General features: G+C 34.4%; 1 protein-coding gene across 8 annotated transcripts in view; it reads left to right on the plus strand.

The window, feature by feature from the left end:
* The window catches only part of CDIN1 (CDAN1 interacting nuclease 1), a 131,022-nt gene that overhangs the window by 68,403 nt on the left and 39,496 nt on the right, over positions 1-23,123 (plus strand). For 2 of the 8 annotated variants that reach the window (XR_010389378.1, XM_064512430.1), the window contains one exon: positions 7,565-7,634. The exons of 2 other annotated variants lie outside the window; for them this stretch is intronic. Coding sequence is in view for 5 of the 6 variants with exons in the window: in XM_064512430.1 (XP_064368500.1) it covers positions 7,565-7,626 (62 nt within the window). In the remaining variant the exon portion in view is untranslated. Of the gene's footprint in view, positions 1-7,564; positions 7,635-13,825; positions 13,892-14,715; positions 20,405-23,123 lie in introns of those variants that run through there. 4 more of the 8 variants (XM_064512427.1, XM_064512429.1, XM_064512425.1 and 1 more) reach the window with 4 other exon arrangements.

The following is a 23,123-nucleotide window of genomic DNA, read 5'->3' on the forward strand; positions in this document are numbered from 1 at the left end:
GGAATGAACGGGAGAGGTTTTAGACCTTTTCCATTGAGGTTTTTGTTTGTTTGTTTTCCAGAAAAGTAGGAGTGAGACTGAAAAAGTTCCTGTTTTTTTTTCTAGATCTGTCACAGATGTAAGTTTAATTCTGCAGGCAATCTGACTGAAAGTTTTGAACATAGCTGTGGTTTCTTTGCTGCAATATTTATGTTTCATTAAATCCTGTACTCTGTGCTAACTAAATCTGTGAGTATTGTAAATTGGCCTATAGTGACAGGAAAGAAATGGCACTTTCTCACTTAACAGAACAGCTCCCTAGATGCAGTCAACCATGTCTGTTCACCTCAGTGCAAAAGAACACCTTTTTATTACTGTGAGTTCTGCAGGGACAGCTTAGCAAGGTTTTTTATGGCTCATACATCAATGGTATTGTTAAGCAATTTTCAATTGCAGTGCTACACTGCAACCTCATCTTCAAATTAAGCTTCCCATTAAAAATGTACAAACCATACCCTGTCAGTGGGTTTGCACAGCTGTAACTCAAGGCACTGTTTAGATACTAAGAACTTTCACTAATAATGTAGAAACAAGAAAAAGCAACTTTTGTTTTGCATATTCCAAGATTGATTTTGCAGAGTAGTATTTAGAAAAAAAGCTATTTTATAAACTGAAAGAACTTACTCTAAAATGACTCAGGTACTCGCAGGATTCTTTCCCTCAATGTGTTCCTCCAAAGCAGTGGTATCTGAGCAGGGCTCTGTCTGTCTCTGCCACCATATGAACAAGACAACTGCATGTGCAAAGCATAGTTGATTTGTGCATGTGTAGTAGATGCACACTTCTTTTTCATTGTTCACTGACAAACATTGATATGTTTCATGTAACCATGAGGATAAAAACTGTTAAGTAGTCTGTATGACCAAACCTACTTGGAAGAGCATGAACAGGAAGTGATACAGATTTGCACCTTAAAACAGAGTCTGAGAACAAGTTGTAAATTATTCCAAGGTTTAAAGCAGTGCTGCTACTTCTTTTTTTTTCCCCCTAGTGTATGATTTCATCATTTTTTTTCTGACTTGAATTAAAAATTGGAGTCCCACCTGTAAAAGTCTGTTGATCAGAGCTGATAGGCATGGCTGCTGCTTTCTAAGAGGTATATAGAGATCAACAACAGACAGTTTAAATACTAATTAATGAGTGTACTGTCAGTGACTTGCTGTAAGAAGTTGTAAACTCAAATACAACAATTTACTTTTTGTATTCACTGCAAGCTTGGCTAAGGCATATGTACACTCTGGAATATAATTTCTAGAGAGTCCCAGGAGAAAGCTTGATGCTCTTATTAGCTGGAAAAAAACTTTACTATATATGAGGAAGACCGTAGGAAAATGTCGTATTTGACACTGATATTAGACTAATGGTAATTTCACATAATGAGAGAGAAGCATTTTGTCTTCTCTTTTTGAATAAGGATATTAAGTCATCCCTTTACTAAATTCCTTCCCCGCTTTTGTTGTAATCTAAATGTCCTTAGTTGTGTGCTTCTATTTTTTTGAAAGAAGAATTAAAAGAGCCAGTTTTCCATAAGAAATTTTAAAGTGGCACACATACTTTTTAGAAACCTAAATTCATTATTAAATGAGTTATTAGTTAATACGTTAAGTCTGCTCTTGAGACTTCCATTTATAACTAACAGTTGTAATAATAAAATTATCCGTGTCCTCTAGAATAAAGATGTTTCAGATAAATAGGAAAGGAGAAAACATATAGGATTTCATTTCAGTCACAAACATAGCTGATGTGTTTTTAGGTTTTTGGGGAAGTGTTCTGTTCAAGTTCATTTGTAGCTGACTAAAAGGATGAATCATATGTAAACAAAGACTGAATCAGAACATCAAAAAGATATACATTTTTTTCTGTTCAGCTGTTTAAAATGGTTTAACATATGTTACTGTGAAGACTGTTGAAGTAATAATTGTTGTCTAGTTGTAGGTGGTCTGGGAAGAGAGGGAATTATACTGTGGGTTTATAGATGTCTGTTCTGTAACAGCATCAATGTTCTCCTATTGCAAATGGTTTAAAAAGTTGTACTGGTAAGTCGAAAGCCAGTAGTTTAACAGCTCGACTTGGAGGAAACCTTGGGAGTTGCATTTGTCAAGTGGCTAGGAAAACTGTTCATGCATACCCAGTATCCAAAGCTTCATTGGCGGCCCAAACATAAAGAACTGAAAGGTCATTCTTCTTCTTGCAGTATGATGGTTTGTTGACATATTTTGACACACTGGTACAATGCTGAAAGGTTTTGACCTTACTGCAACACTGAGGGACTTAGGATTTGTTTAGCTATCCAATGCTCGTCAAATTTAACCCACGCCGAGTTTTGCTTTGCTTCTTCCTCCCTCCCTCTTTACTGCACTTCAATTAGTAGAGTAATCTTAAACAAGATCTTTGTTCAATGTAACATGAACAGCATCAAAATCATGTAGTTGATGCAAAAAATAATTTTTTTTTTACTTTAGCTCAAAGGTAATATTTTAATATTTCACCAATTGTCTCATCTTTAACAAAGTGATTCAATAATAGACCATGAAGACATTTCTCATGGAAACCACAGCTCATGGTTAACATTGCTATAATGTTAATTGCTTTGATGATCTTTTTAGTTTGTTTTATTTTGTATCAAATTTCACTTTGTCAAAGGAAAGAACGGACCACACTGTGTACATATTAGCATTTATATTTGAAAGACTTCTGTTAATTAAATATACATTTTAATGCTTTATTCTCTTTAACTATTGTATTCAATATGGACATCAAATCGGGAGTTTCATTATAAATTACTTCTAGCACTTAAATTTGTTTTACTGCTAGATTCTTACATTCTCAACTTAAAAAGTAGTAAGTGGAGCACTGTATAGCTTTCTTTATTTTTTCCTTGTATTTTTCTGTACTGTCTCAAATACTGTCATGTCACAGGAGACTCTCACGTAGTGCAGACAGAGCGTTTTCAGCTTCCATCTACATTACTGCTAGGCTTCAGCTCCAATTTCCCTGGTATTTCTCATTCAGATTAGACAAGCATCTAAGTTTATGTACGATAAGAGCTGACAGCATAGATGCTGCTATGCTTGCCAAAGGCCTGGTCGCAGACACTACACTATGTCAAAGAATGTCAACCCCCCACAGACCTTACCTTTCAGAATTCCTTGTAATTTTTAATTGACATTTACATCTGACATTTTCAATGTATTTCTTATTGTTTAGTCTTTATCTGCCTAGTAATAGTTAAAACCAAAGCAAAGCAAAAAGAATCCTTTCCTATAAACTATGATATCATATATTTTTTATTTAACAAGGTCAAGTTGCTGGGCTGAAACTCAAGAACGACCAACTCCCTCTTCCTTCATGTAATTCTATAATTGCTAGTCTAATCCATTTCAAATGACAATTGAGGAGGGAAGTAGGAGTATAAAAGGAAATTTAACTCTTAGTACTAATGAACAAAGCACAATTGTATTATTATTGCTATACGTCATGTGCCGAAAGGATACAATGATTTCCAGGAAAATTTTAAGAATACTAACAGGGTTTTTCTTTTGAGTCTGGTATTGAATACTAAAAATGGTGTCTTCTTACCTATATGCATTCTACATAGACATGCAAGCAACATAACATTCTGAATGAAATGAAGCTGGCAAATAGGTAGTTTAGGTGCATGTTGTAGAGTGCATTGTGCTTTCTAGCATTCAGAAATCACAAGCTTTTCATTTGGTTTAAAATATTAAAAGCCTTATAAATTAATATAAGCATAATTATGCATCTATTAGAAGTTAGAATGAAGGACTACAGTTGATCATAAATGTCACAGAGCAAAGAAATAGAAGAAGCATTTTGTCACAAATAATACTGCTTTTCTTCTAATTAGTTAATTTACATTTTACAAATTAAGGGCAAGATTCAGACAGAAGATAATCTAGTAGCATATCATAGCTTTACTGACCTGTATTTGTATCTGCCAAATTTAAGTTAATTAGAAATGTAGATGCTGTTTGTTTTATCTGTCAAAAAGCTCATCTTAAAAAAAAAAATCGAGACACACTTTTTTCCCCCAACATTTATCATCTAAATAATAGTCTTGCCAAGATGGCAGCCTCATGATAAACTCTTTTCAGTGGAGCGATGGGTAATGAAGCTTGCTTGTGAAGGCAGCAAAAAATGTTGTCTAGCCAAATGTGTGAATATGATGGCTAGAGAATCAGTGGACTTTCTCAGTCATCAATCTTTTTAGTAGCCTCTTATACATCTGAATATTTTGATAGATGATCTAATAATTGAGTTATCTATCTTTCTAACTATCAGAGTTGCATAAAAATTATTCTCACATGCTATTGAATATTAAATATATTGGGCATCTAGTAAATTTTTCAAAAAAGGGCCAAGAGGTGGAGGAATTTAGTTATGTCGTAAGCATCCCTTAATATATTAAATGATAAACTACTATATCTAGAGTATAAAACTATTTGTATGAATATAAGAAAAAAGTAAATAATGTCAAAAGCCGATTATAAATAGTATTCACAGTAAATAAGGCATGTAAAAACAAGAGGCTGGCTAGGTTAGTGAACAATCTCGGCACAATTTAAGGTATAAAATGAGTAGATTTGGTGGTCCCTGTCTGGGTAATGGGCAGCAGTCACATTTAATGTTACACAAATTCCCTGTGTCTAGGAAATCTTGGCTTAGCCACAGAGAAATACAGTGTCACTGTGGAGTCCCAAATTACCTTTCTGCTTCTGTGAGAGTAATTTCTTTTGATTAAAGATGAGACTGAGAAATTATATAGAAACTGCCTGCATTTTGTTTACTGTGTGAGATTGTACAGTGTGTATTTGTGTTTCTGGAGCACAGGAATCTGCTTTCCCGGGACAATAATTCTCTATCTTGCATTAAAGAAGGCACTCAGGATATATGGATAAGTTGCATTAAGCACTTCATCAGATCTGGCTAGGGCTTCTGAGTAGTAGAGCAAAATGATTGTTAGTGTTGGTTTGCTTCTTAAACACTACAGTTCAAACAGACAATTACATAATTATTGTTTTCATGTGCATTTCTGCTGAAAGGGTCAAATAAAAATAATTTTAACAATAATAAAAATGTTTTTGCATTAAGAATATGTTTTATTCAAATGTATTTTTTCCCCAGTGTCACTAGTTGCATTTATATTCTATCTCATACTGTTCTATACTTTATAAAATGGTCCTTCTTTTAAAAACTCTTGAAAACTGTATGGGGGGACTCAGATTAAAAAAAAAATCTGTTACTCACTCTGGTTAACACTTTTTCATTTTGCAGTACTGTATTTGTATGTTTTATAACTACAGCAAGGTAGAAACAAGTATGTTATATGAATAGTTCTCCAGTTAGCAAAGTGACTTTTCTTTGTTCAGAACAAGTGACGGGGCGGTTTTCTGAGGATGTCAAAAGTTGTTCGCTCATAGTAGAATTGTATTGAAAAGTTATCGGAGAGATCTGCTTTATAGTTGCTACCTGCTTAAGGGAGAAAGAAAGAAAGAAGGAAAATCAAGCCAAATTCAGCAAGATTTCAAGGAACTGGATGTTACCATCATTTGACAAGTACTTTGAAAGTATCATTGGGCCCCATTGGGCCTTGCCACTGTGTACAGATCTACCATTTGAACAAAGGCTTGGCAGTCTCACTGACAGCAGCTGTGACTCTCATGCTTAGTAAGCAAAGTTCTCGATGCTTGAGAGTTCTTGTGAAATGTGCGTAAGTATTTTGATACATTTTGGGTGCGTGTAAAGCAAGACACTGAAATAAGATGACTTAGAGTGTCAGAAGTGTAAGAGTTCAAAATGAAAAGCTGGTTCTGAAGCTCCACACTGGTCTTGCTTGTGGCATTCCATGTAAACTATTTTTTGATTTCAGTAACGTGTTTACATTTATTTTATGCAACTCTGAATGACAGAAGCATAATTTCAAATAACCATAATCTAAACCTAGAAATAAGGTGGTAGGAAACAAATTAAAAAAAAAGGTAAAATAATTTACTCTGATGACTTGGGGAGTTTTAATTTAAAAAGCTAAAATTACTTATAAATAATAAATTATACTGGACTTAATCAAAGCCAGTGTTCTCTTTTCTATACTGTGTGGCTTCTTTGGACCTTAGGTAAATAGGCAGTTATTCTAATTACTATCTGTAGCATGTCTACTTAAGAACCTACCAAGCTCCTATGTATACAGTGTGTTGTATAAACATGTATATATTTGTGTGTATAATTTTAGAATGTTAGTATCTTAATTTGGGAAAAGGATCTTCGTTTCCCTCCCTAATCAAAATAGCAAACATCTGTGTTCCTTCTGGTTTGTCATTTGATTAGCATGCCCTCATCCATCACTATTAGTTGATATGAACATCAAGAAGTCATGTCCTGTTGTTTTAAATGATAAATATGCCTTCGTCATGAATACTCATAGGCATTCCAGGATTTACATCTGAATTGTCAAAGTGTAACTGCACAGCTTCTTTGATGTGTGACATTATTAGTGAAATAAAGAACTTTTAATTTGTCATGGATAGGCCTTAGACATTGACGTTACAAGGCTATGTTAGCTGTGATACTGAAAAAAGTTGTCCTTCACCCACTGTTTTTCTAAGATTTGTCTTTTATTAACAAGAGATGATCTGCCGCAGGAGAGCCTCTGCGGACATTCCTATTTGCGTGGTCCAAGCCTGTCTCTTCAGGTTTCATTATTTAGGTCTGATGTCTAGTTAGCTCTTATCAAAACTAATACCATCTGAAGTACCAGGCTTCCAGTGGTCACACAAGCAACATGAAGATTTCTTCAATCTGACTAATATTATCAAAGACAGTATCTCTTTAAACTTGAGCTTTGTTTCAATGTCTGTATCAATTACATCTTGTAAAGGCATTTCCTTGAACGTTTCACTGCTTTTTTCTATACATGAAATACATCTGAATTAAGTGGTATTGTGTACATTTTTAATTTAAAAATAGTGAAAGTAAGCACATTTAGTGTAATTCTTACTGTGTATCAATACTGCTAAAGCATAAAGTAGCATTGTATTCCTCCCTTCTTATTGTTAATACAGTACACTAAGTTAAAATGTTTTTGAAATAAGACACCTAGATGGATTTTTATCAGCTATTCATAGAAAAAGATGGAGTGTGTGTCATGCAGATATGTAATTTAATTTTAGTTTCTGCAGAAAGGAAGTGTTCCTTGAAATCTTTTGGTTCACTTACGCATGATAAAACATTATTTCCTCTATTTCTTTTCTGATATTGCATTTACTGTGTTCTGAGTTTGTTATCATGGTTACATCCATATCATGTGCTAAGTGCTATAGTGCTGAGATTAGAGTCTTCTTTGAAATGTACAGGATAGTTCAGACAAGAGACTAGTGAGGTATCCCACAAAATGATCATGATCAGCTTACAGTTTGCAATGTTTTGTTATATAATATATAAAATATATTGCAATATTTTGTTCTTTCGATTTCTTTTTTTGTTGTTATTATTATTCTTTACCTCACAGGCTTTAATCACAGCATTCTTCATGTATTCAGGAGCATTGATTTGATCAAAATTTCTGTTTAAATTATAAGGTAATATAAAATAAATTGATCATATTATTTTGCTAACTTCTGGCTGCTGAATATTTATATCACTTTATTTGGAAGGTTCTACTTACTTGGTTTCAAAATTGTGATAAGTATGCATAGTTCAGGCCCACTTTCTATAGAGGAGTCATTTTGAAAGTATATTCTCATTTATTTGTTTCAAAAGGAGAAATGTCTTGTATCCTTTGCAGCACAGCCCAAGATATATAGTGAGATTCTGTGGCATATGAGGAATGCATGTGAGTTTTTTGAGACACTGAAGCTATAACCCAACTTGAAGAAGACAATGATGGCAGTGAGCTGCTGTCCAGAGTTAATCAGCTGCAGAATTTGTAAACTGCGTATGTGTCAAAGTTGAAAATGTTAGCACTCTGATAGAAGCTTGAAAAGGTTAGACCTGATAAAAGCCATCAGCAGTTAAAGAAAGTGATTTATGGGAATGTAATGACACAAAATGCCTCATTTATCACTCATATATAGATAGGTTAAGGTTTCTGTGTCATACTTTAAAAACTTGACCACTTAGAATTGTCAAAATAGGTACTTAATTGCCCATTATACATTTCAGTTTGAATTTCCTTTGCTTCAGTTTTGGTAATTTTACTGTTGTACTTCTCATATGGTTCTTTTTAAAGTCATTCATATTTCATATTTGTTTCATATTTGTTTCAAATTGTATATTCAGTACTCTTTTAGAATTTTATTAGGTAAAGCTGTTGATTTGAGTATTATCCAAATATTTAGTTGATTTACAGTTTCATTTAGCCTAACTGTAAGGAAAGTAACTGAAGGTTTCTTTTTTTGTTGTTTTATACCACTAATTCTCATCAAGAGCTTACAGCTCTCTAATCCAATCCTTATATTTCCTCTCCAAATTGAAACACAGGATTTAAAAGTGAGATCTATCAATTGGTTTCCAGTTCCAGTTACTTGAGTTACTGTTTAACTCTATACAAATTAAATTTAATCAAAAACTACAGTACTGTTACATGATTCTGAAACAAAATAAAGATGTTAGGAGAAATACCCAGTAGTATACTTTTCTTCTGCTGGTTTCATTTGAGGATAACAGCAAGCAAGTCCCATAGATCTGAGACTGACTGTATTTTTGGGGGGGAGGTCCATAATATCGTCATAATACTGAACAAAGTAAATGCAGACATAGGTAAACCCTCATTAGGGAATTATCTTTAAGGGCATGTTGGTAAAATAAAGCAGCTATTTCAGAAACATTGCATATAAAAATACAGATTCAGCTGCAGATAGAAACAGTATAAGATTGAAGTTTGGAAGGATTTATTTTTCTTTAGCTACTTATCTTTTTTAACCTGTCTCATCCTCTTACTCCTCTTATTCCTTGATTTTACACAGAAAAGTCTAAACAGAATAATTTTAATTTTTAATAACAAAAAACTTACCTTTTTGTTAGCTTCCACAATTTATTGCCCCAGTTGTATAGCATTCTGTTTGTTCAGCGATGACCTTCCTGGTTCGATTTAAAAAGAAGTCAGAAGCATTTGTCATGTCTGCTCGATCTTGTCCAGAGGTACCTATTGTAATTATAAAGGACTAATAAGGTTGTTTATAATATAACAGTCTGACAATGCTAAAAAAAAAAAATCTTCTGAAGAGCAACTTCTTGTCTTTTTCTTCTTTATCTTAAGGAAAAAACTGTAATCTTTTTGCTCTATGCTGTACTGTATCTTTTCAACATTTTGTTGAGACAGCATAAAGAACTTCTGCCTCAGAAACTTGATTTAGTTTTAAAAGATGAGCAGTATGACTTGCTCATTACTAATAACTTCTTGGAAATACTTAATAATGCTGTGTCTATGATACAGTTGTATTTTGCGCCCTGTATTCAATTGGTATATAGAAGTGATGTTGTATCTATAAACATTTAATTCCTTTCACAATGTGAAAAAAAACCTTACATGTCTGTGTTGCAAAAATGTGCGATATGTGAATATAATGAACTCTATTTTGTAGAAAAATCCAATCCATTAATCTGTTATAATCATTAATGAAATACTGCTATAAGTAGATATTAGTGGTATTTTAGATATGTCAGATTTTTTTACAATCAACTTACTATGGTATTTTTTTTCCTTCATATGTCTTTTCCTGCTTCCTCTCTTCCCTTTCCTCCCCCATTTCAGCATCCCCAGCAATACTTCTTCTTATACATACATAAATATATATATATATGTATATATTTAAGGTAAATGAAAACATACTAAAACCAGTGGAAATCGAGTGTTTGACAGAAATGTTTACCTCTCTTGTAGGGTATCTTACAACACTGTGGTATTGTCAGACTACCATACATCATTTAAATACCCTCAGACAGCAAAAGCAGAATCTTGGCAATTCTGTAATCTCATCATGTGATTTCAAGAAGGCTTTTTTTCATATTTACAATTGAGACGAATTTATGTTGTATGTATTTATGGTTGCTAAACTCAAATTGTCTCATTTCATTAATTTTTAACATTGTGCTTTCTTAACTACTGTGAGGAAATGTATTAAAATGCCTTAATTATAGGGCAAGAAGAAGAGAAAGCACAACTCTCTTAGCATATGATCTTTCAATTGTTCACTAAAGGATAAAGAGGGCATTCAAGCGTGGTTTAGATAACTGTCAGCAATAATAAAATGCAAGGTAGTTTGTAGAGCCCTTAAAGACCTTTCAGGGAAATAGATATAATTAAAAAAATAAAACAGACTTTTCATATCAGAGAAATCCAAAATGTTACAAAATTTCAGAATGTTACTACATTAAGAAGAATGTATATTTCCAAGGAGGAAAAATAATTGTGAAAATATTCTGCAGTCCGCACAGCAGTGATGACTTTGTTTTGTTTATGTAGATACATGTCCTTTAGCTTTTAACACCTAGATTATAGATAGCATATTAGAGATATTTCAGCTTTTCGTAGTTGATTTTACCTCTTTTTTTAATTTGCTATACTTTTAATTAAGGGTTTGGTTTTGTTTTGTTTTGTTTTGAAAAATAAGGTGAACAATTAGCTTAGTAACATAAAATTGCGTTATCACAATTAGCCACAGAATGGTATAGATGGCATATGCTTATAGAAGTTCATTTGCCTATTTAAAAGAATCTATAGGTTCCTGTATTAGTCAGAGGTGTCTTATGTTATGTACTGTAAATATATGTTTCAAAGTATATTTCCAACCTTTTCTCCCATTCTTTTAATCAAAAAAAATGCATTTACTATTAATGGTTTTGGTCGTGGTAAAAAAATGATTCTTTTTTCCTGTCGTGTGTTGAAAAGCTTATTTGAGCACTTTTTCTGGACTATTGAATTATACCACGTTCGCCAAACTATCAGAAACTTAACTTGCATGTGATAAGCAGCTGTTTATAAACAACATTGGCTGCTGTCTTTTTAGAGTCATTTTGCCCCTTTGCTTAGCCTTGTGCTTTCCTGAAGAGGTTTCTGTAAGCTCAGTTTACTTTCACCCTGATGCACATACATCGATTACATTGACCAGTTGGTTTGTCATAGTCAAGTACCAAATGCATGTATGCAAGTTATTTTCTTTTAGCGGAGTATCTTTTACAGATAGGTCAACGTCACTGAAGTGCATTTTTATCAGTTTTATGGTTGTAATTGCTGGCCCAGGAGCATTAAGAAACATGTTAATGAAAACATTGCTTCAATATTTAGTGTCTTGGTATCCTCTAGTAAATTAGGTTCAGATTGTTAATGTCGGTGTTTGCTTTGTCACTGACTGATAGATCATAGAAATGGAAAATCATCTCTGTTCTTGGAGTTGCTACTTTGTCTTCTAATTTTAGGAAACATTAGAGTCCATTTTCTGCTTTCACGTATGAACTTGCAGAAGGAGAAAATGCTGCCTTAAATTCTGCCCTAGGATAGACAGCTTGAACTGGAGCACAAATGAATAGCACAGCCTGGCCCTTGTGAGAAAAACTAGCTTAGATATAGCTGAAAATGTGCAAATGTGTGGCATTGTTCTGCTTAAACATACCTCACCATCTTCTTCATTGCTAGGCATCCTGAGGCTTGAGGACTTATGACTACCCAAACTACAAGGGGATTGCAGAGTAGATGCACAATTAGCTTTAAGGCAACCTTTCTGTATGTGATATACCTGTTTCTGAGAACGAAGTGCCTCACCTGATGCTGTCACCAAACTCCCTTCTTCTGTTTTCAATTGGTTGTGTCCCTTTCTTCTCACTCAACCCACCTGGTGTGACAGGGCTATTAGGTGTGATGATGTTTCCGTAGAATGTACTGCACAGTCTCATATTCTCCAGTCTGCAGCTCTTGTGCTCCTACGGAATCACTGCAGTTGTGATCACTTCTATTGGACTTCTCATGGCTTAAGTAAAATTTTGATTCTTCTTTTTTTTTTCCTATTACTGATTTATTTTCTTTCCCTAAACTTTTGTGTAGTTGGGTTTTTACCACTTGCTCGGCTATTAGAGTTGTCGTGTGTCAGAGATGATTGAGTTTCAGTGGTGACTTGTATGACTTCGTAAGCACAGTAAGCTGTCAGTGAGTAAAAATGACTGCAGTACAGCATTTTAGTATTTGTTAAAGTAATTTTTACTTTTGCCTGTGTAAGGAAGTTATTTTAAAATTGTTTTCTTCTGTTTTCTTTTGTTAAAAATCATAGTCACTACCTTTAAAGAACTCTCCTTACTGATAACAACATCTATTAAAAACAACAGAAATTTGATATCACTACTTGAAAATGCAACATTCAAGAGAGGAATGTGCACATGCATTATCAGAGGTCCGAAGGCTTAATCTAACTTCTTGTAGAGCAGACTGTAGCTCCTTATGTGTTTGCCCAGTACTTAGCACATCAAGTCTCACTGCAGGCTGAAGGTTTCATAATGCAAATAATAAGAGGAACCAGTTGGAATGATCGTCTTCATTTACTTGTTATGTTTTCCGATTCTTAATAACAATGATTCTCATGCTTTTTCCTCTAGACACTGGACAGGATAGACTTTAGTGGCTATAAGCTGAAAGATTGGGGTTTTAATCTCTCTTCCATCATTGATCTCTTTGGTGCTGCCAGGCAAATTACTTGATGCTTCTATGTTTAAAATTACCTATCTGTAGAAGCTTGATACTACATTAAAATACTGCAAGGTCGAACTTATAGTTGATAGTGTTTTCTTAAAACTCGGTAAAATGCACTACAGATATGGATGCATGATATACACTGTTATGAAAATCCATCTTACTGTAGCAAAAGTGTAAACCTAAGCACAGATCTTCTCATAACTTTCATTTTCTTATCACCATTCATAGTGTGTCAAGGAAGAGAAAAAGAATCCAGGAATATTGTCTGTGCTTTGGCATAAAATGTTAAGAAAACAACATCTAGTTCCAGACGTTTTTGGCTTGTGTTAAGGAGATAACGGATAGCATGTTAGGAAGAGTACAAATCATGTCAAACTACTGCTCAAATCATTGTCTGCAAAATGTCCAGGGGAATAAGTTCAGAGAGAATAGCTTATGTTCTCACTGTTATGGAAGAGATTTTCCCAGTCATAAAAGCACACCATACTTTCTTATGTATGTGTCCTTTCTTCTCTGGTCTTTCTCCAAAAAATTGTCATGTGGAATTCTGAAAATTAATACCGTTGACTGTAGATTTTTTTTCAATTAAATTTCCAAAAGACCAGTAAGGTTGTATTAGGCTTAAGACACTTAGCCTAATCAGCCTCTGCCCTCTCCCTGACTTTAACAAACCACCAAAATAGGCTGATTCTGTAAAAGCAATAGGGTCCCCGTGGCACAGTGGGAGAATTCCCTTCATGTGAGAATCTCAGGGAAACATCTGGGTCATAATGTAAATCTTAACTCAGAACATACATATATGTGTGTGTGTGTGTATCTATCTGAGTTGCATAAGTGTAACTAAAATATGAAATTTAAACATAATTCTGTGAAGTCATCGCAGTCTTTTTTGGACATGACACAATAGGAGTAAAATAATACCTTACAACTATGCCTTGCTGTTGATGTAAATGTTTCTTATTCCTGTATTATACTGTCCTCTCCCTGATTTTGCTACGATATATACCAGGGAGTATGTCTGAAATGAAACTGGTAGAAAAATGAATTACTTAAAAATGGAATATGTAAAGATTTTTTGGTTAATTGCAGATAGGATGAAGAAGCTGTTGACATCAGAGGATATTGTTTTACCTACGGAGAATTACATGGTGCTGTGTGAGTCTTTTCTATGACATAAGGGAATTTACACATAGAACAGTCCTTTCAGTAGCTCAGACTGTATGTTTTAGAGTATTAATTAGCTAGTCAGATTTTATTAGGGCCATTGAGTTTTGTATAATTAAAATTGTAGCAACAGCTAAATGGTATGTGATGTGAAATGCAGAGTCTGCTTTTGCCAAGTGTTCTTTGCTTGGTTTTCAAAGGAGGGGCAGAGAGGTTGGAGAAAGTGTCAAGTCTGACACTTAAAAAATAATAATTAAATTTGAAGTAGATATATACATTTATTTATATAAAATATGAAAGTTAAGTATAAGAGATTTTTCGGCTACATTGATCCTATAGAGTGGCAGTAACGTGTAGTTTGGGGGGTTCTGGGGTAGGTTATTCAATTTAAAGTGCATAGCTGTAAAATTACAGTAATGAATAACTGTAGACTGATTTTTGTACACCTGCAAGGTAGAGACATCTGATAGAGCATAAGCAAAGTTGTTGGTTTATTGTTTAAACGCTATCAAATGGATTATATTATCTGCACGTTAAATCAAAATGTTCTCATGGCCATCATGGGAGAAGCGCAGTAAATATATGTATATATTTATTTATATACACACACACACACTTACAGACTCACATATATGTACAAGATTAGCATGTTTTGGTCTCTGTGTTACACTTCCCTTGTGACAAGTACTTGTTTAAAAGCACCTCCTATAAATAAAAATAACCTGTGCTAATATCAGATTACTAATTCAGGGTGATTTTTGTTATTTCTTCTCTTTGTTACCTATTTGTTTTTTATCCTGTGTTTGCTCCAACAGGTCTGTTGATAATGGATGTAGAAGTATCATGGGCTTCCATTTCAGTACCATCTTTTACATAGAATCTGTCCATCTACCAGAGATCTAGTTCTGTTCAAAGACAGTAGAAGAGCTCGCAGTGGCCTCAATGGAGTAAGACAGTCATCAGTATTAGTTTAGACTTGGATAATGACAATGGGCACAATTGAAGTACAAGAAATTCCATTTAAGTACAAGAAAAATCTTTCTTGCAGTAAGGGTGGTCAAACACTGGAGCAGGTTGCCCAGAGAGGTTGTAGTGTCCCTATCCTCGGAGATATTCAAAACTCAGCTGGACTTGTCCATGAGCCACCTGCTTTGGTTGACCCTGCTTTAAGCTGGCGAGTTAGACTAGATGATCTCTGGAGGTCCCTCTCCAGAGGTCCCTTCAACTATTCTGTGATTCTGTGTGTATTTATCATTATTTTTTATCTTTATTTTTAAAAAACCAGTTACAGAGGAAATCATATGGAAATAAGAAGGGAGGGAAATCTAAAAGATTTTAGTCCAGCAGACTGTGGTGCTGTTACATTTAATGTCAGATTTCCTAGACCAGAGGCACTATGTTCCTTTGGACATTTGCTAGGGACATATGGAGAAAGAAGTCAAAGCTCATGTAATTTGGGAAGAAAACCTACTATTGCAATACAAATGAGATTTCAGTTTCAAGAGCTGACATGGGTTATTCAAATCGTCTTTAGTGACATTCTGGAAGAAGCTGGAGAAACTTAGTTTTCAGAGTGAGAGAAAAAAACAGGATGAAGAAAATTGTGAAAAAATCTTACCTGCCTGTTAATGTTTTTCTGAGAACTAATGACAAGTGCTACGCATCACTTCAGAATCAAAAATTAAAGTAATAGCTTAAACAGTAAGACAATCATGAAAATAATTGAAGGAAAGCTGAGGCAGCTTTTTTGACCCTGTTGGTCTGGAGTTTGAGGATCAGTTCACAGAAGACTGCACAAAATATGGACTTATAAAGTTAGCCCTAACTGCCAACAGATCCTAATATGTTAAAGGTTGTAATCTTTTGAAAGAAGTTGGTTGGCTTTCCTGTTGGCCCTCCTATCAACTTTAACCTCCGACCTTCTCCGGCATGTATCACTACAAATAAAACTGCTGAGGTTTGACAAGAGGATATAAAGTCACTAGGCCATCGCACAGAGATCTCTACATGATTTTCTTTAACCTTAAGCTTAAATGAACACTGCTCTAAGTCAGGATTTTTAATAAGAAGTTATAAACACTCACCCATATCACTTTTGTTTTAATAATTACTGTTTTAACAGAGAAAAGAAGAAATATACATAGTAAATTATGTTTGACAACTGGAATTTGGTGGTTTTGTTATTGGATGTCTTTGACCATTACAGAGATTGCTGTTCTTCATTTTAATGTATACTTTTTCATGCAAGCTGCATACGATATTGATATAAACATGGCATTTGTGTACAGTGTTATAAATGAATTTTTAGCTCTTGATTAAGACAAACCAGATGACAAAAATAACGTATGTGTTTGCATTTACCAACTTCAAAATAATCTTCAAAACTGTAGTCACCTGCAAAGGTTTTGGCTTTTGTTTTTCTATATTTTTTAATGTAACTTTACACAGTATGTTTTAACAATCTAGGAACTATGCAGGCCATATTTACTAAAAGTTTTTCTGTATTAATCCACTCCTAAGAGCTGCCTGCATAGTATTTTCATTTTGCTTTGACTGAGCGGCCATCCGTGGTATTAACTCTTGCAGAGTCCCTGTTCTTATGAACAACTTATCTCTGAAAATTGGCTTTACCATATTGAAATTATATTACCATCCTAAAATTATATTTCTTTCCTTTTTGGATCCCATGCCAACTTAAAATTAGATTTTCTGTTTTCCAGCCTGTTATTTCTTTGTGAAGGTATTTCCATGATGAATTTCTTGTTACATCATAATGCTCTTCATGCTTTTTGTTGCTCTTATCTTGTCATCTTTTATTCTCACCCATCTTTTTTTAGGGTGGTTCTTTTTTGGCCTGGGTAAGCAGTCTCTTCTTTTTGAAGTCCTTCCTCCCTTGCCAGGTTCTGTTTCTTGTGTGAGTGAGCCATTCCTATTTTCATCATCTGACAGAGTGTACTTCTGTCACTTACAAGTCCACTTTCCATGATCAGAAAAGTACTGCTGTTTTTAATCTGAAGACATATATAGATGTTCCATACTTAGTTATGATTTCTATGTATTTTTAGGTTTTCTTCACAATTGTAACTGCTAGGGACCAGGAGCACCTTTTTTTCTAAACACTAGCAGAACGCTAGTCAGGTATCATTAGGCCTTGCATCTTCTTGCATTTGCCATAAATTTTTAACTGGGTTTCATTTATCCTTAATTTATTAATTTTAAGCTTATTACAGAAATGCTTCGCTATTATAGATGCAATACTGTCTTAAATCTGAGCCAGTGTTTTTCATCTGTGCTTGGACTACGTCTAAGTGGTCCATAGAAAGTAGATAAGGAAAACAAGCCTTTGGTGCATCGGTTTATAATCATCATATATTGGAAAATTGCTAGGCATTTGCTAGTTGCAAAAGACTAACAAATACTAATCTACGGATTTATCTTGAAGGGAGTACGTAGCAGACTTTACCTAGACTTCTGGTGTTACCCGTATCCTGGGAAACAGTGGATGTTTCTGTTTGTCATATCAGTACGATATGTAAATTTTGGAAGTTAGATATTGCTGGAGTACTAAGGGCTGACCAAAGGTTAATAAGGGGAAGCTTTTTTAAAAAATGTAAAATCATATCAAGAGGAATATAATTTAGCTGACAAGGTGTGGTGAGAGAACTCGGTCGCACTATGCCTTTTCACCTATGAAAGTCTTCAAGTGTTTTCCTTCCGATCCCTGATTTTGAATACGGAGTGCTAATCGTAAGGTCATGTGACTTCTACTTTGCTCTGCAGCATCACATCAATCTGTGCTCCTTTATCATTTTCCCTAACATTTAACCTCCACCATCTTCAAAAAGTGGGCAGGAAGCCCACTAGAAAGGCACCCAAGGAGACAGATGAGACAAACTGGCAATGAGTCTCTGCTCTCATTAACAAGAAGTATTGACTTCTAACTTTCTTTTTCTTTGAGACCACCTATATTACATTCAGAAGAACATAATATAGTTTTAGCTGATGCTAGCAGAGATTTCTGGTACTTTGTATGTAAACAATATCATCTAGCATTGCTTATCAACGCATGTAAGAAACTGTTTTCTTCTAGTGCTTCTAAAAGTTACAGGATGGTCACATGGTAGTAGGAAAGCATAAGTATTAAGCTGTTACACTTACTAGAAAAGGCTGTCTGCCCACTTTCACTGTGAGAATGTATCTATGGTGGAGAAGTTCTCTGATATAATTTCAGCATACTCAGTTAAAGCTCCAGTATCATGCTCCAGTATCATCCTCCAGTAACAGTTACTATACATAGAAGTAACAGAGTTAAACTGTGAGTATTAAGTTATTAATTGAGGGGTGATTAAGATAGCATTTGGTATCCATAGGGGATGTTCAGAGAGCTTTGTAATGGGTACAATAGCAATGATTAAAAGAAGGAATGCTGATCCCTTCATGCATGAAATAGTTTATCCCGCTCTGGAGCCTAGGAGGCTAATAAAGCTTCTGTGGACCAAAGGCATAGAGGCTTACTTTGGCTAGATTAAGACATTTTCCAGAAATGCTTTTCTTTTTTTTTTCTTTCTTTTTTTTCTTTCTCTTTTTTTCATGATTTAGGGAATGAAGAAGTCAGTAACACTAGAAAAAGCAAATATGCAAATAGAATTGTTTTAGACTTACTCTTATCACAGTAGATAAATGATTAACCCTGCCTTTTAAAAATGCACATTTTAGCAATATTTTAAGATATAAAAATAAGGAAATTGATATTTTTCTTTTTTTTAATTTAATTTCAGTGTTTCAAAAATGCTGGTACTTCAGGAAATATGAGTATAAATTAATCTGATATTTGTTACAAGGCATTGAAATAGATCAGCAGAACATAAAGCAGCTATTGTACATATACTTTGGTACCTCATCTAAATGTTGCTATATTGAACACACTCATAAGAATTACAAAGATTCTTCATTTTCAAAATGTTTGTATCATTTCAGTGTACTCTCTTGTAGAAATGCTATTCTGTATTTCTTCATCAAAAGAGGTTTTAAGAAAAGTAAATCCCATAGATGTACTTTGGGAAAGTAGACAGTATGTGAACACTTCTCACATATCTTGTATGCATGCGATATGTTTTTTCTTTCAAACCATAATTACCAAAAATATGCTGTATAAACCCTATTACATGTGTTGCTTGTATCAGAAGGAAAGAATATTATATGCTGTATAATTGGAAATGTCAGCATTGTGAGTTGCTGATATTTTCCATTGGATGTGAATACCAAGCTGAATGTTTAAACCATTTTTAATAAGTAAATAGCATTTGTTTTAACCTATCTATATCTATTTTCTGAATATGGATGCCAAATAATTGCTTTATCCTAGAAGGATGTGAAATCTCCTGAAAAGCTGGAAACTTGAAAGAAAATGGTAGTGGGAACTAAAGGTCCCAATATCTGTTCCATCTTCTTAAATCAGTAAAGAATAGGAACTCTTCAAAGTTAATAAACAAGATCCAAGAGATTGGAACAGGTATCAGTCTCACCAGCCTTCCCTCCTTCATGTTACAATTCTAAGGAAATCTGTCTGCTGAAACTTAATATGATCCAGAAGAGTTTATCTATTATGAATTAGTTTAGGTTTTCAAAGGTTTTAACTGAATTTCCCAATTAATGAGTCCTTTTGTGAGATAAATTGATGTTGTATCTGCCATTTTGCAGATGTACCCAACTTTTCACCTAGAGCACCACTTAAGCCACACAAAGATTAAGATTTCAGGCTTTTAACATGAATGTTTCCAGGTGTTTTAGCACATAAAGATAGAGATACAAACTTGATATCCACATATGGCATTGAATAAATATGTTAAGTTTTATGTTAAAAACATAGAAGTACTGTTTTGCCTTCAATTATTTTATGCAGATAATTATCACGTTAGTATTTACTTCTCAAATAACTATAGACATTTTCATTGTCTCCTGAATCCAGTAGCAGAAAGTGTTTTGTCGTGGCCTGTCGGCCAAGGGATTAAATAAAAGCACAGAAGTAGCAAAAAAATTTGCCCTCACATACCTTCATAGGCCTGTATTTTCTCTTCTCTTCCCTGGCCCTGGTCCTGGCGTTAAAGTTATTTAACTGAATTTTTAAAGCTCTTTTTGAGGCAAAGAAACTCTGCCTTTAAATATTATCCTTTGTCCTAGATAATTCAATTTCTTAAGAAGCAAGTCATAAAGTTTCAGGGAAAGAAGTAGAAATAATTTTAAAGTGAAGAAGAACTTTTATAATATAGAAAGATCATACTCTTGTTTAACAGTGACTTTTGAAAATACAACAATTTTAAGTTATTTCGGATGTTATGTAATTAAGCTATGGAACTCAGTGTGACAGTGTTATTGACTATCAAAGTTTAAGAAAAACACAATGAGAATTTAAATATAATTTTGTGCATTTTTATAATGTATGAAAAAGATTGCTCACACACAAGATATAAATACTTATAGTGCATTAAAAACTTGTCAAAGAAATCACTAATTGTCTTGAATTAAAGATGTTGAAAAGATACATTTTATGTATATATAAAATATATACATTTATATATATAGTAAGCAAATATATATAGTATATATAAATATACATGTTTTTATGTGTATAGTAAGCAAAGTAGGCACTAGTCAGCATGGAAGTCAAAATATGGAACAGTGGAAACTGGTCCTTTTATCTATATATATATATTTACACACACATGTATAAAATACATATTTGTATTCTTTAATTTGATGCTATATCCATTTTTGCAAGCAGATGATGCAATTATTCTTTTAAAAAATATATTATATCATTCCTCTAAGGTGTATGAATGAAGAACAAAATCTCATCCTTGCTATTATATATCATAATGTTGGGAGGTCTTCTGTTATTCTGTGAAGTTGTGTTGGACTGAACTATTTCCCTACTGTATTACACATTGTCTTAGTTAGCATTTACTACATGTATTAAAACTGCACCTGGAAATTCTACTCATATGTGCTAGGAAATGCTCAAAAACAGAGCAAGAGTTACTTATCCCACAGAGTTTAATGTTCAAGTATAATATAAGAGCCAACAGATGTCTACATGCAGTGCAGAAAGGCAAAGATAATATTGATCAGCATAATATTCACTGATCTGAGTAGGTCTGCAGCTTGTAAAGTTTTTCATGTGTTTTGGCAAATGAGAGATTTAGAGGAGAATAACAGATGGCTTTTGTGAATATTTCTTGAGAATTATTTCTAACCTTGAGAGGCAACTGAGGATAAAGGATAAAGATGGTTTGCCAATTCAGTATGGGGTTTGTCAGTTTGCTAGTGAACAGACAGAGATGATAGTACCATGAAAGGGAAGACTACTGTAACAAGTCTTCCACTTGTGGAGGCACAAAGAGAGAAATTACATGCTTAAATACTTGCATGATCTTTTGCAAAATTGTTTTGGATGCAGATGAACAGAGCAGACTACATTCACCAAGTTCAGAAAAGATATTTTGCTGCAATAGAGGGAAGAAATGTTCACCTGTATGGGAGTCTGTGTAGATGGAATGGAACAGTGGGGAATAAAGACACCATGAAAGAAGAATCAGCCAGATTTGAACGTGGTAGATCTGAGCAGCTACAGAGAGAAGTCCAAATTGAAACTTAGGTGAGGGTTACAGGTGTGTTTAACAGATGAGATGGTGATGTTGATCATAATGATTAAGAAAGAAGGATGAGAAGGATAGAGAATGAAAAGCTCTGTTTAGCTATGTTGACAGTGATCTAATTCGGACATATAGAATGAGATATAGGGTGCAGACTGTGTCGTTAGTTTGAAGAGTTCTGAGAAATGTCAGGGGAAAAATGCTTGGATCTCTTGCCTGTCAGCCCATACTGACTGGTGTATCATGGAGCAGGTAGGACCCAAGTTTCATTTTGAGAGATCTATTACGGTTCTAGGCCCATATGTCTTTTGTTGCACCTTTCAGCAGTGAAGTTTCTGTCACTTTGCGGTCCTAAATGCACACTTCATGTTTATAAAGAGGTAGCTCATTGACGATCTGGGATCCACATTGCAAATAGAGTGCTTCAACCAGGAAAGACACCTTTGCAAGCACACCTGTGATGCTCTCAAGTTTGTTCTGTAAGATGAGCCATACAATTCAGCCATAGATGTAAGGGAAATTTACATTTAAAAAGAGTTCGTGCACTGAATCACTAATGTAGATGTACCCACTGAGGTTGCACTTAAATTAGTGTTTCTAAATGAGAAAGATTCATGTAAGATTCAGAGAGACCAATCTCCCCCTAGAAGACTGTAGTTGAGAATCTTCTAAAGATATTTACAAAGTCAGTCTGGAAGTAGAGGGAACACCATGACAGTGAAGAAAGCAGAGAATATTTCATGAAGAAGTAGTAAATGATGGTGTCAAAAGCAACTGAATCAAGAGAAAAGAGATGGAGGATTAGCTGTGAGTGTAGGTAAGAGGAGAACATTAGACGCTTTGATGAAAGCAAGTTCAGGAGTGTTCAAAAGAAGGAAATTGTGTCTGAAGGAAATGTAAGTAACAAAGAGGACAAGAAATCAGTATGGTCAGTGTTTCAATGAGCTTACAGACAGAATGCAGTTACTTATGGCAGACCTCTTGTAGGGATGTCAGGCTTCATGTGTGCAGCACTATGTCTAGATGTATTCTGGAGAACATTTCTTGTTGTCACTGATCACTGGAAGATACTTTGGACTCCTGACCTCTGAAATGCCAGTTCTGAACCTGGCTCAAGCAGCTGAAATGTTGCCGTTTTGATAACCTGAGAAACAGTCACTGCACATTCTTGATGTTCTCCTCCCTTAGGTGTGCTTTGAGACATTGTGGGAGAGGTGTCTCTCGTATCAATCTGACTTGATCTAGATTCTCTAAATGAACTGAATATAGTCTTGCAGTGTTCTGTGCCTTGTGACATTTATTACAGACCACTTCATCTTATAGAGCGTTTTAGCCAATTTCCCTTCTGAAGCCAGTCAAGGGATTGACAGAGTTAATCTTTCTCCCTAAGACTCTGTCTGTGGTTCTTTGTCTGTATTGAGAGAATTAACAGCTTGTTGCCAACAAAAGTGGGGAAGGTCTCTTTCTCTTTCTGTCCTGCTCCCTTCTCTCTTTTTCTACTCCTTTCCTGCTTCCAGCTGTGTGATCCTATACTTTCTCCATGCTGCTCTAGTACTTGTTAGATCTTTCCA

This window comes from Dromaius novaehollandiae, chromosome 5 (assembly GCF_036370855.1).
Source record: "Dromaius novaehollandiae isolate bDroNov1 chromosome 5, bDroNov1.hap1, whole genome shotgun sequence".
Taxonomy (NCBI): domain Eukaryota; kingdom Metazoa; phylum Chordata; class Aves; order Casuariiformes; family Dromaiidae; genus Dromaius; species Dromaius novaehollandiae.